General features: G+C 31.8%; 1 protein-coding gene across 1 annotated transcript; it reads right to left on the bottom strand.

Annotated features, from left to right (window-relative positions):
- Positions 1-843: 843 nt before the first annotated feature.
- On the bottom strand, positions 844-1,239 carry LOC124365443. Its single transcript, XM_046821424.1, has one exon. It carries the CDS (start codon positions 1,237-1,239, stop codon positions 844-846), a length of 396 nt encoding a protein of 131 aa, XP_046677380.1.
- Positions 1,240-13,085: the final 11,846 nt, after the last annotated feature.

Genomic DNA, 13,085 nt, shown 5'->3' with positions numbered 1-13,085 from the left:
TCACATTATTACGAATCACTTGCATGTCAACTTTCCCATAACTCTGACTCAAGTACACGCACGATATCTGTTTGTGTCGGCTGCGAATAAAGTAATTTTTAATTTTGTCTTGCTGCTCCATCAGACAATCGTCAAACACGACCAACGCGTTGCGGTCACATTCTTCCACCGATATGAGATCCTCACAACTGCTAAAGAAGTAAGCGATTTTCGTACAAAGTTTTTTCTCAATACTCGTAAACGTCTGCAACATGTCTGTGTAAGCCGTCTGGTGTATAGACCGACTGAACACGTACAGCTTTTTAAACTTGACTCCTTTCTCGTTGTACACCAGATTCAACAACAGATTGGTTTTTCCACATCCCGATGTGCCGACTATCAGACAGCGAAGTGGCTGCGGTATAAGAGCTGCGCTATCTGCTAGCGATTCTTTGCAGTATACTTTTATGTCCATTTTACAGACTAATATACATGCAAACCAGTGCACCATCAATATACAGTAATGCGTCTACGTGTCTAGCCGTCAAAATAACGTTACGTGTATTTCTAACGTAGTATTTAGACCTAGTCGTCGGTCTCACCAAACAATCAGTTCAAAGCTCTTATGACATCTGTGGACATCCTTTCAACAGCCGGGTCATTCACCGGGTGGTAGGTTATAGTCCTATTGCTACATAAACCGTGTTGTCTTGCACTGGATTAGCATATCATCTAACTTCCTGTGGCTCAGAATAATTTGGCGAGGACGATGAAGATATTGTGTTGACTTGTATTGATGTGCGATTGGCCATGGTTGACTACTATACTGTAACATACGTCAAAGAATAGTATAGTCTATGTGTATTACAAGACAGTTTTCTGTAATTCCTTCTCGTAAAATGACCCTTCTATTTCTTCACCTTGAGCGTCAGTAATTCTGTATATAACCGGTCTAGTGGCAATGACTTTGGAAACTGTGAAAATCTCTCTCGTCCAATTGCTTTTGTACTTGTTGGCAAACGCTTCTTTTTTCACAGTGATGCGCACACGGTCACCCACTTTCAGTTTAGGTTTTCTAATGGGTATCTTTGATTTCAATTTATTGAACTTTTGTAATATTTGATTTTCGTTTGTTTTATCGACGTCTGACGGTGTCATTCCGATTGATCTGTGCGTGTCCGCCTCATTGTACTGTGCGACAAACGGTTGCAGGATGTCGAGCCACTTGAACGATTTTCTCGCCTCAAACTCTATTTTCATTTTGTTGTTGAGCGTCCGATTGAACCGTTCCACGATGGCGCTCTTTTCCTCGTTCTACGTGTGGTACATTTTTATACTGTACCGTTTCAGCAGTTGCTTAAAGTCTTTGTTTTCAAATTCGCGGCCCTTGTCCGTGTGCAACAAGTTGGGTGGCCTGTGATCTGCATCCGCGGCTCTTTTCAGTATCGATTCGAAAGCCCTGGCCACGTCCACACAACTCTTTGTCTTTAACGGCTCCGACCAAGCGTACTTACTGAACGTGTCAATAACGTTCAACATGTATTTGAAGCCTCGGTTGACTTTAGAGTAAGCCATCATTATTACTAAGTCGGCAGCCCACAAGTCGTCGATGCCCAAAGTTACTATACGCCGTCTCGGAAACTTTTTTATTACCGGTTTGTGCAGTTTCCTCGCCTCTACTAAAGGTTAGAGTTTTATGAACGTGCTCTTTTTTGAGCCACACTTTCCACACACCGACTTTGACCGCCATCTGTTATTGGAGCGAAGCTTTACTGTTTGTTGCTTGAGCGATGCAGTTTTCGTCTTACACTTATGACAATAGCTTTCCATGTTTCCCTATATTAACTGACAAGGCGTCATATGTAATACGTATAAAATATCAGACATATTTACATATGCAATTTCTTACAGTAACAGAATGAGTGAATTACACAAACACAAAATAAAACTGACCGAGGGTCAGAAGCGTAAGCTGCGCATCGCCTACAAGAAACGCAGATCGGCAGTGATCGGTATTGCGAAAGATCAATTGTCGAGCAGTGGTGATGGTGATACAATCATGTTGACGGATAGACAGCACAAAGCGGTGCAGAAAGCGATAAAGAACAATAGCGGTGTGCGATTATCGTTGGAGTACGGACAGTTGGAGAAAAACGTTGACGGTGGGCTACTGAAAGAAGTATTGGGATTCGTAGAGGACAACTTGCCGTACGGAAAGAAATTCGTATCACCGCTAGTGAGACGGAAAATTGCACCGTTGCTGAAAGAGCAACTTGTCCCGTGGCTGAAGAACCTGATTGACAACGAACTCGATTCCATCATCGAAAAAGATCCCAGTGGCAACGGTCTCCGTAAACGTATATAGATGAAAAACTTTTATCGTTGTTTAAAAAACATAGTTAAGCATATTAAACCGATGTCAGCGAGTGATTTGAACGTGTGGGCTCGTAGACTGAACATTCCCAACTTTCGCGGTGTATTTATGCGAGAAGCGTTACCGGTCAAACCGCATCGCATCGAATGCGGCATAATCAATCTGGGCGATCTGGATTCGGACGGTACACATTGGACGTGTTACATGAAGATGGACTACAGCAAAGTAATGTCAATTGCTTTTAAGCACTTGTGGATGAACTTTCTCCTGTATTTTATCCTGCCACAGATTTAGTGTTGGAAGTTTCGCATCTTATCTTAAATACCATATAGCAATTCCTTAATCTCCCTTTGTGTCTCGCCTTGAAATCATATTGCTTTTATTTTACTATTTAGTAACTATGCACAAATAGGGATACTTATTGAAAATGAGATGATGAATGTAACGCCTAGTTGATCTTGAGTATGAAAAAAACCTTGTATTTATCATTCTTACACGTGAAGATTTAAATAAAACTAACTTGATTTTTACCATACGATGGAAAGCTATGTCACAAACAAAAATGTAATCTATATGATTCATGGAATTTTATTTATAGTACTAAGTGAAATTAATATTCTCGAGAGATTAGACATCAGACAAACGCTCCTAAACTGAGATTAAAACTGATGCCTTTTCAAAATTTCCATGGAAGGGAAAAACCTCCATTTGATGTCCACTGAGTAACGAGACTTTCGTGTTGAGCTGATATAAAACAAAGTCAACCGTGCAATCTTTTCTTAAATACTATTATAACTTTTTATCATTTAATTTTCATAAATAAAAAGGTGTTAGTAAGTTTATATGACCAAGCATACTTAAAATACCTATGTGCCTATTAATTGAATATAAAGTACATTTCAAGTTTTAAACTACGGCAAATCTCGTTTTATGTGACACTACACAGGTTCTTTTTCATTATTAGGTTCACAATGAATTTATGAGGTCTAAATTTATATATAAAGTTACATAACATGGAAACAAAGAAACACAGGCTGTATATATTTATACGAATGTCAAGTTATTTTCACAAATGTATCGGAGTTTAACTAAAATCACATTTTCGTTTAGGAATACTTCATACAAACTTAAAATAAATCAAATAAATGTATTAAACACTTAATTAACCCAAATTATCCATTTATTTAAAATATAGATGAAGCATTATATAGCGTAACAACAGCCAAGTTATGGAAATGATTATAAGACTATATTCGATACACTATGACCAGGAACAAATTCTTTGCTTGTATGTTATTTTAGGATAAAAAGTCATTTTAAATAATTGTAAAACAATGAGGTGTATAAAAACAATGAAAGCGCAGTAAAGCCTTATTTTGCCAAATCTCTGAGAGAATATGGATTTAGGGAGCATTTGCATGACAAGAACATTAGCCGGGTATCTATATCCAATTATGCCAATGTTTGTACGGTACTTAGGCTTCAAACGGCTTAGTACTAAGTAGCGTTACATTATGACCCTGTAACATTTTGCTGATATAAGCTTTGAGTAACATGTCTATGACGTCAAACGAAAACAATCTTCTTTATCGGTTTATGTCTGCAATAGCTCTTGATGAAGGCAAATCTATAGACGGGTAATATAGTACAAACACTAAAAATAATATAAAAATCATTTTTCAAATACCAAGGTAAAATAAATGTAAACACATATGTAAAGAGATTATTTATGTAAAGAATTATTATTTATTCAATGTAAAATACTCACACTCAGTTGGTTTCTTTGTCAATGTTTATAGTCTACTTCTACTAAGTAGTGAAAAGAAAATACAGGCACTCTCATCATTCATGCTGACATGAATTGATTATTGGCCTGAATATAATATTTTCTATATTTCAAATTTTAATTTATAAATCTCTTAAAGTAGTCATGTTGTTTTGTCATAATTTTATTATACACCTTATTATGGAAGTAAAAACAAAATCTTTATAGAAACTCTACTGAAAAGCTTTACACTAAGAGTGATGTTTATTAATTGACTCTAGCTAATGGGAAAATCTGAAGACCTGCATAAATGAGGTCTAATATCAAAATAAGCATACATATTATGTTAAATAATCTTGGTTTTATATCAGTTCTATATTAGTTTTAAAAGCAAGTGCGTGCGGATCATCAGTAATATAGTTAAATAAACATTTAATTGTATATAAAAAGAGATTGACATAGGACTATAAAATATTGTAAGTACATTTAAGTGTTTACTATACTGCAGTGGATACAATACAGAGCTCTGGTGACACGTCTCACTACACAACAAATAATACTCGGAACTTGACGTCATGGAGCTTTTATGTCTGAGGTATGTAGAATGGAGTACTGCTCTAATTGCTTCAGTTAAAGACCCTTTCATTACTAAAAAATTTCATAATTAGCTAGCTGTTACTGCTATTATGCAGTATTCACTTAGTAAAGGTGTTAATTAACTATCTACATATTGTTAGTAAATTAATAAGTTGATTCTATATAAAAAGCTCTCCCACAGTAAGTATCTAAATGAACTTGTAAAATATAATCTTCATGACATAAGAGAAAATTCTGTTAATCTAAGTCAGCTAACCATATGTTTGGGACATCATTTATGTAAGATGTAAATTTGTTTACGTAGGTTTTGTTCGATTTAAATCATAATGATATCACTTTTAACATCGTAATTTTCAAATATGACTATATACATTCCTTATATCATATAAAGAAGTTATCATAGGCTATATCACCTTTGATTAATTAAAATTTTATGTCAATTTATGAACTTCCTACATTTGTGAAAATATTTAAAAGTTTGTTGAAAATAAGAAAGCCAGCAAAGGTACAGCAATACGGAAAAGTTATTAACTGATAGCCTCTATGTGCCGTTATTACTAGGAAAGACTACGCCAAAACTCGTGACGCGGAGCAGGCTTCACTAAGTTGCATGGATATTTCAAATCTCCGTAGCTCATTTTATTCTTTAGATGTACATTGAAAAAGATTCAGGCATATAATTATATAGAAAAGATATTTATACATCCCCTGGTAGAGAAATTAGAATCTTTATTACCCTATATGTTGATAGGTAAAATGATGCTGTGTCAAATCTAATTGCTATTCTTCATCATATAACTCATTATTTTCTATATAGAAAAAAAGTTGAATTCAAAATTCAAAATGCAATTCACTAAAACTTTAGGTAAAGGTGATAATATTAAACATTCTTAATTGTACTATATTTCTTTACAAATTTATTTATTGTGAACGTTCCCGTTTCCATCATGATTGCACATAAAACCAATGTAAAAATATTTGCTGACGCTTAACATAATTCCATTGAGTACCATGCATCATAATGGAACTCGGTGTTCCTCCTATTGAAATGAAGCTTCATGTACAGTTTCATGTACATGAGACGGTGCGTTTTGTATATCGTACGGAATAAGATATGCAGGCAGGCAGATAGAAAGAAATACAATTTTCCACCCCCTCGTTACAGCTTAGCTAAATGATATTTAGTTAGTCTATAAGACTCTAATGCTGATATCAAATACTTATATAGATCCTATTATATTTGTTCTTTGGTAGAAAATAAACTTTTCAGCCGTGAATATGGAGGGTTTCCCATTTCCTAGGAAAACATTATATAATTTATAAATAATAATTTTTATGAATAATAAATTTTTGATAGGCTCAAATTTTAATAACGCATTTCAGTATCAGCAGAATATTACTAATTTGTAATTTGCAAATATTTATTTTTTTATACGTAATAATTGTTATGAAGCTGGAAGTACATATTCACAGATGAGCTGAGAAAATTTAGAAGTTGATAGGCGGCAGGTGAGTATACGAGGAGGAAATTGGATTTTCTGTGTACCGCTCCATTTTCTTATCGTTATCGTCGTATAAAAAATGCATAAAATGTTATGTTGTAAACGAAAGTAGCTAACGACCCTGAAGTGTCATTACATTCTAACTTAATTATTATCTCGTTCAGAAATCTCTTTTGATAAATAAATTGAAAATATAAAAAAGCTTAGACTTGCTTACATCACCTATAGTTCAAATAAATAATTAATAATAATAATATACTAATTGTAACAAGACAGTAAACATATTACATCATATCCAAACTAGATTTAATATAAACTTGTAATCTAACAATATCATTTTAAGATATGCATAATTCCATTTAGAAATATATTACACTGTTACAGATCTGATTCCCAATTTGGTCATGATTTTATAAGGTTTTTTAGTATTATCATTCATCCCTTAAATGTGTCATACGCCCCCCTACTGATTAAATACTTTTGCCATTACATTTTTTAAATAGGCATTTTATTTACATCCTTTTTAGTTGTTTGTACTTCCTGCGAGACTGTTGAGCAATCAAATACCAACAGTGCAGTAAACTTAGGAATACAATTTTTGTGTGAACACGACATTAGTCCCTGTGTCTAGTTTTGCATTGGTAAACATTCATGCCTTGAACTAAAGTGGACCGTAATGAAAACTGCAGAACATCAATAATTTTCTTTGATTATCTTTATAAATATATTTACAAGAAATTTGTACTGTAAATGACCAAATTAGTTTTTCACTTCTTCATTCTTTGATATTTTTAAAATCAAATAAAGCTCTTCCGGCACAACTGCTGTAGATTGACTTTCGAACTAATTCCTAGGCGCGTCAGTCTTGTTGTTTAAAGACAGAACACTAACTTTACAATATACTGAAACAGTATGAAACAATAACAGTTATTTGTGTTTGCAGTTGAAGGAATCATTTTCCTATTAAGACGATTAAATCTTCCAAATACTAATTTAGTGTATTGAATGCGTCTTGTTTCTTATTCTATTGCGCAATCTGTTACGTCTATTAACTGTTTTTAATAACTAAATTATTTTTAGGCAATTATTTTTTTTAATTAGTTACTTAGTAATGATTAAGTCTATAATGTCACCTTATGTTTAAAGATGAGAATGGATAAGGATGTGTAGTGATTGTATTAAAATATATTTTCAGTTACAATGAGTGAGAGGTTGTGGTAAAGAGGCAATAATTCTGATAGACGGTAACGCTGATATAAAATTTCCATATAGACTTCCATGGTGGTGAATATCCATTGGATGCAGTCTGCATGAGGTATCCTAAAGTTTCCGGATGACCTCTTGAAGATAAATCGACTTACGATAACTTAAGTTACTACTTAGGATTACATATTTTATTGTTCCATCACATGGATCCTGGTAGGATTACACTCTATATGTCGTATATGTCTGGTTTCTGTTAAACATCTCAATTAATAATTGAACTATGGAACTTCTGCTTGATTTTTTGGGTAAAGGCATGCTTCTTAATAGAGTTTGGCTGACCGTTTATGAAATCTAAGATCCACAGGATATCTTAATAACCATATTATATGTAGACTTTTAATTAGCATAAAATATTATTGCTTGAATAGGAAAGAGGTCTATGATTTTCCATATCTATTCTTAAGATTGAACTGATTTTATTTGACGGCTACCACTCAATGAGAAAGAAGTTTAGTGGTCTGTCTGTCTTATGACTGTAAAAATAGAATTTATATGCGTTTTTGTCCGAATGACTGTCTGTCTGCAGGAAATCTAAAAAATAACCAATGGACTTGTAATACTGCGTAATATTACGGTTGTCAATTACATTAACTTCTGTCCGTTGCGTGCTCTAACTGTGTTACGTTTTTAATAAACATTAGAACTTTAACTATGTAAAGTATTTTTAAATTGGTTAAACATAAAATTATATTATTAAATAAACTGCATTGGTGATAAATAGTTAAAAGAACTAGTGGTAAAAACAACAGCAAGATGATTTTAGTTTTGGTAAACTTTACAAACGTTATCATGAAACGTTAAACTGTGGAAAAGAACTTTTAAAGTGATTTCAACAAAGTTTCGACATTTCGACACCTTAAAGAGACACCCCTGAATATAGTCCTTATTACTAAGTAACACGCCTTTCATACAAACCAAACTTTCAAGGTGTTGGTGTTCTCGCCTCTTGAGCAACTTGAATGTTGTTACTTCCACTACAAATTAGTTATTAGGTTTTAGATGAAAAATTTCTCATGCCACAAGAAGTTTTTCACTCGTAATATTTTCTTACGGTTTTGTAAATCTAAAGCTACAGTTTCTCTAAATATTACATCTGTGTGATTAAATACTTATCATCTATAAAACATAACTATTCATTCAACCAAACATTTTTCTTTACAAACCTTTATATTATAAATGTGATTAAATTTTTGGCAATCAATAATATCTAAACAATTTATATTTTCAGAGAGGGTCTTACATATTGCAAATGTAAACAACGAATATACATTTTTAATTGGAAAAATGTATAGTGAAGGGTTAAGTAAAATCACTTCTAAAGTTATAATTTCTAAACAAATATATCACTTCCTTAATTGAAATAAAATTTTGAATGTAACTTATTAATTACAAAAGCATATAGAAATTTGATAATAATAAGAATCTGAAAATAAGCCATTGTCTACATAATGATTCATTGTATATTGTAAGAGTTTTAATTAAACCCAAGTTTCAAAGTCTCATTACAAGGTCCTTCATTGTCTTCTTTATTGGAAACTTAACTGATTGTTCTTTCAAAGTTGTTTCAACAGGCAAATGAACAAGTTTGTTATTTCACACAAAAACAAATTATCTCATTTTGTTTATTATTGAGCTTTTTTGGATAATTACAAGGACCAGATTCATTTTATGCTATTTCAAAGTTTTGATCAGTTATGAGAACTGCTATTAAAATCCTATCTTTTGGAGCAATACAAACTTTTGATAGTAAAATAAATATTGTGTGAAGCGTCCTAAAGCTAGTACATGTTTCATTTAATATAAAGTATATATCCATTTAATTATTATATGTTAAACACTACATTTTTATATTTATCGGTTAAAATCCAATGTTAAAAGTATTATTGCATGTGATTCAAATTGGCATTAAATTTAAAATGACTAAATGTTTAAAATGTCATTATTCCCCTATAATATTATGGAAAAATCTATTTGCTAGTTAAATCAATGTACATTACCTTTGAATCTATTTTTACTAATCTACTCGAAGTAATTTCTATCAGAACAATTAAGAATTTTTAAATATTCTTCTACTTTTGTTTAATTATTTTTATTTTTGTATCATATACTATTATTTTACAGTGTTATATTTTATAACACATATCCATAACAATTATATACAATTTACTTATTTTTAGTGTAATAAGAATAATCACGATAGTTCCTTGTTTCCTAATTATATTTTTCTGGATCAATTGTTAAATAGTGGAAAGATTCGTTATGGCACAATGGCAGTGTTACTGTACGATGGTATTTTTATTTGCTATTATAATTCTACAAAGATTAATGTTTTACTTTTTTTATTCCACATAATGTAAAGTTTTTTCATCTAATCCAGATCCAGTAAAATCTACTAATTCTTTATCCAAGCAATTTAAAATATAGGAATCTCTGTATTACAATTGGTGCAGACTCTCTAACGTAATTTACAACATTTCTTACAATTTGTAGATCTTCCCAAAATCTTTCATATCTTTACAAATCTGTTAATATTACCCTATTTTAAATTTCTTTCAACTTATTATAAGACATTTTTATTTTCATTCGTTTATTGTGTTTCATGTGTTTCTCAGTTTATTGTTATTGTATTTTTTTTAAATTATGACCTTGTTATTATTTATTTTTAATTTATCTACATTGAAATACTAATTAAAAACAGGTATTTTCTTTCTAAATGAGGTATCTGGTATATAAATGTATGGTGATTGGTAATAATCACAAAACACTTTAGTATCTCTCGGTCGCAAATCTATTAAATATACCAATTGGAGTATAAAGTTAGGATTACTCCGGACCGCATGTCGCTTAACATGCGTCGCTCAGGTTCAAAAAAATGTTTAATACTTCGGCCAATTCCATTATTGACAAATCGAGTGATATAAAACTATACGAAATAGAACCCAGCATATCCCACGCAATCAAAGAGTAACTATGGCAGCCTACTGAGTGATAGTACCTAATGACGCTTAGCTAAAATTCATGGTTATATATGCATCGTGATATAATTTATTTTTGACTATACATAATTGAGGTTTTTTAGAAAATCTCGTCTACAAATTTAATCTTGGTCATGAATTTTAAGTTAAAATTCATTTTATGCTAGACTGTTATTGTTTACATATTAGAAGATGAGTGTCAAATATTCCAGGCACTATAATCAATCATTAATATTAAAAATAACTTATAGTTTTATGGAATTGCATGAACATATTCTGATTGCTTACTAAACTATGTGCCCAAAACATGAATTTAAGCAAAACAAGTTGTAATTTTTAATGTCTTATAGAGAGCATCACCTTAACCTAATAGCGTTTTACACGTTGATGAGACATTCTGTATTACTAAAAATTAATAAAATTTTTGGATGGAAAAACCTACATGGACTTTAAGAAAAAACTTTAATACAAACACATGTAAAGGGCATATTCATGTTTAATATCAATTTAGATTTCAGTTTATCAGTTTATCCTCCATTGCACCAATATAAAACTAATCGAATATGAATATTGCTAACTAAGTTAATAGACTAATTCTCAACACATTTAACCACTTTGAGAAAGGTACTCGTAACTTAAAATGTAAGATGCGTATAGAAGTATATAGAAAGAAACATACAGTAACCTTGCATAAATATACTAGTATTTGGTAAATTTAGTATAACAATTTAATTCACGTCTCAGCCACAACAATTAATCGATCAACCGTTAAACAACATTATAAGTTTAAGGGTTGTAAATAAGGAAATCCCCTTAATATAACATTAACTATGTCGTTATTTTTTTAGAGAACTCTCAATATATTTATATGTAAGTAAATCATATTTCACTAGCATACTTTCTTAACTTGTTATTCCCTTTTTGAGTTAATGAACATTTAACTGTTTGAAAATTGTGTAGGCTCGCAATTTTGACATCTGATACAATTTTTTATCTTTAATTACGAACTTAATTTAACTTTAATTTACTAAATATTTTAAAATAAAAAAACTTTATAGCTTTTTTGGTTTTAATTGCATAGTTATTTGTAAGTAACATTAATTACTTTTGAGTGCATGAGACGGTAACCAATAGAATAATTAGCAATATATGAGAAATGAACTTATTTTAAAATAGAAATTTGAATAATGAGTATTTAATGACACCCAATATAAGTAAAAATGTAATATTCGCCTCTTAAATTCTTTAATGCCACAAAGAATAACTGTAATCTTATCAACTACATTGTAAGAAGTAATTGCAAATAACAATATTCATTGAGGACTGTGTGTGTGAGTAAATGAATACAGCATGTGTTATTATAATATGTATATAATTGGTAGATGAGGAATGCATCTAAAGTTGGCAAAAGTGAGGTAAATTTAAAGAAGAAGATGAATCTATAAGAACATTTCATCTCAAACGAATTTTAATTTAAATATATGTCAAGTAAATGCTGAAAGTGTTAAGGTGGCGGGTGTTTACTAAGATTAGGGCTAATGGAACGGTATTGCAAAGGGGTGATGGGGATTACAACGACGCGTAGGCGTTTTTTAACCTTCCTTTGAATGAATATTTACTCTGTATCTAGTACTCCAGTAACTAACACCATAGTTCAGTTTTTAATGTCCAACATATTTTATATAGCCCAGATTGAAAGCTATTATGTTTAACATTGTAATATTTATGTTAACTATCGTAAAAGTGTAAAAACGAGTAGAGTATAAGATATAATAAAACGTCTGTCATGAGTATTTTATAATACCAGACATTTTAATGTTTAGGTTCATGAGGCATTTGCTTACATTTTTTAAAATTTTAAAATCGCTTAAAGGAACCTCTTACAAAACGTTAATCCATCCATGGACGGATTGTATGTCTTGAACATAAACGGCGTATTACCTCACACCGCACACAGTTAGTTTTAATCTCGTCTTTCCAACGTGATGCGATCTCTGTCAGGGAAACATTGAAATAAAGGAATTTGGTGTACCTTGGCGTAACAGTAAACTTATAAGAAGAGTTTAGATTCAATTTTGGGTAGAACGGGGGCAAGGTGATTGACTACTACCTCACACATTTTTTGATTGGACATGGGTGAAGGCTTTTCTATTTTATATTAGCAAAATCGGGTCTTCAGACTGCATCTATGGTCTGTGCGTTGCCGACAACGTGAAAAAAACTTTCTTAAGCTGCTTGCATTGGGTACGGCTCTGTCGCTAGAGAACGAACACTGTTGGCGCTTTATTGGTAGACTCGATTTGCAAATTTTTGTTGGAGGTTTAGGAACAGTGGGTTATATTACCAGACTTCGTTAAGTAAATCCAAGTAATTGTAGTCTGTATTTTCACGTAGTTTATACCTTAGTTGTTCAAATGCCAGATTGGCGTGAGCCCTGACGGCTTAGGTTAATATCAGGCCTGATCTAATATATTTTGATGGAGAGATTTTAAGGGTTAAGATCGTGAAGTATAGAGGAGGTATTATGGGTATTTCAGCTCGTGTGAGAATCCCACATTATAGCCTTGCCACCTGTGTACATAAATTCATTTTTTTATCCCTCCCCGGAAAAAAACATCTATTACCAA

Source organism: Homalodisca vitripennis, chromosome 6, assembly GCF_021130785.1.
Source record: "Homalodisca vitripennis isolate AUS2020 chromosome 6, UT_GWSS_2.1, whole genome shotgun sequence".
Taxonomy (NCBI): Eukaryota; Metazoa; Arthropoda; class Insecta; order Hemiptera; family Cicadellidae; genus Homalodisca; species Homalodisca vitripennis.
Note: the sequence above shows the minus strand (reverse complement) of the source record. Positions and strands in the feature narration are given on the sequence as shown.

Excerpts from the sequence above, each read along its gene's own strand:
- LOC124365443 (XM_046821424.1), bottom strand. The coding sequence starts at position 1,239 with ATGAAAATAGAGTTTGAGGCGAGAAAATCGTTCAAGTGGCTCGACATC.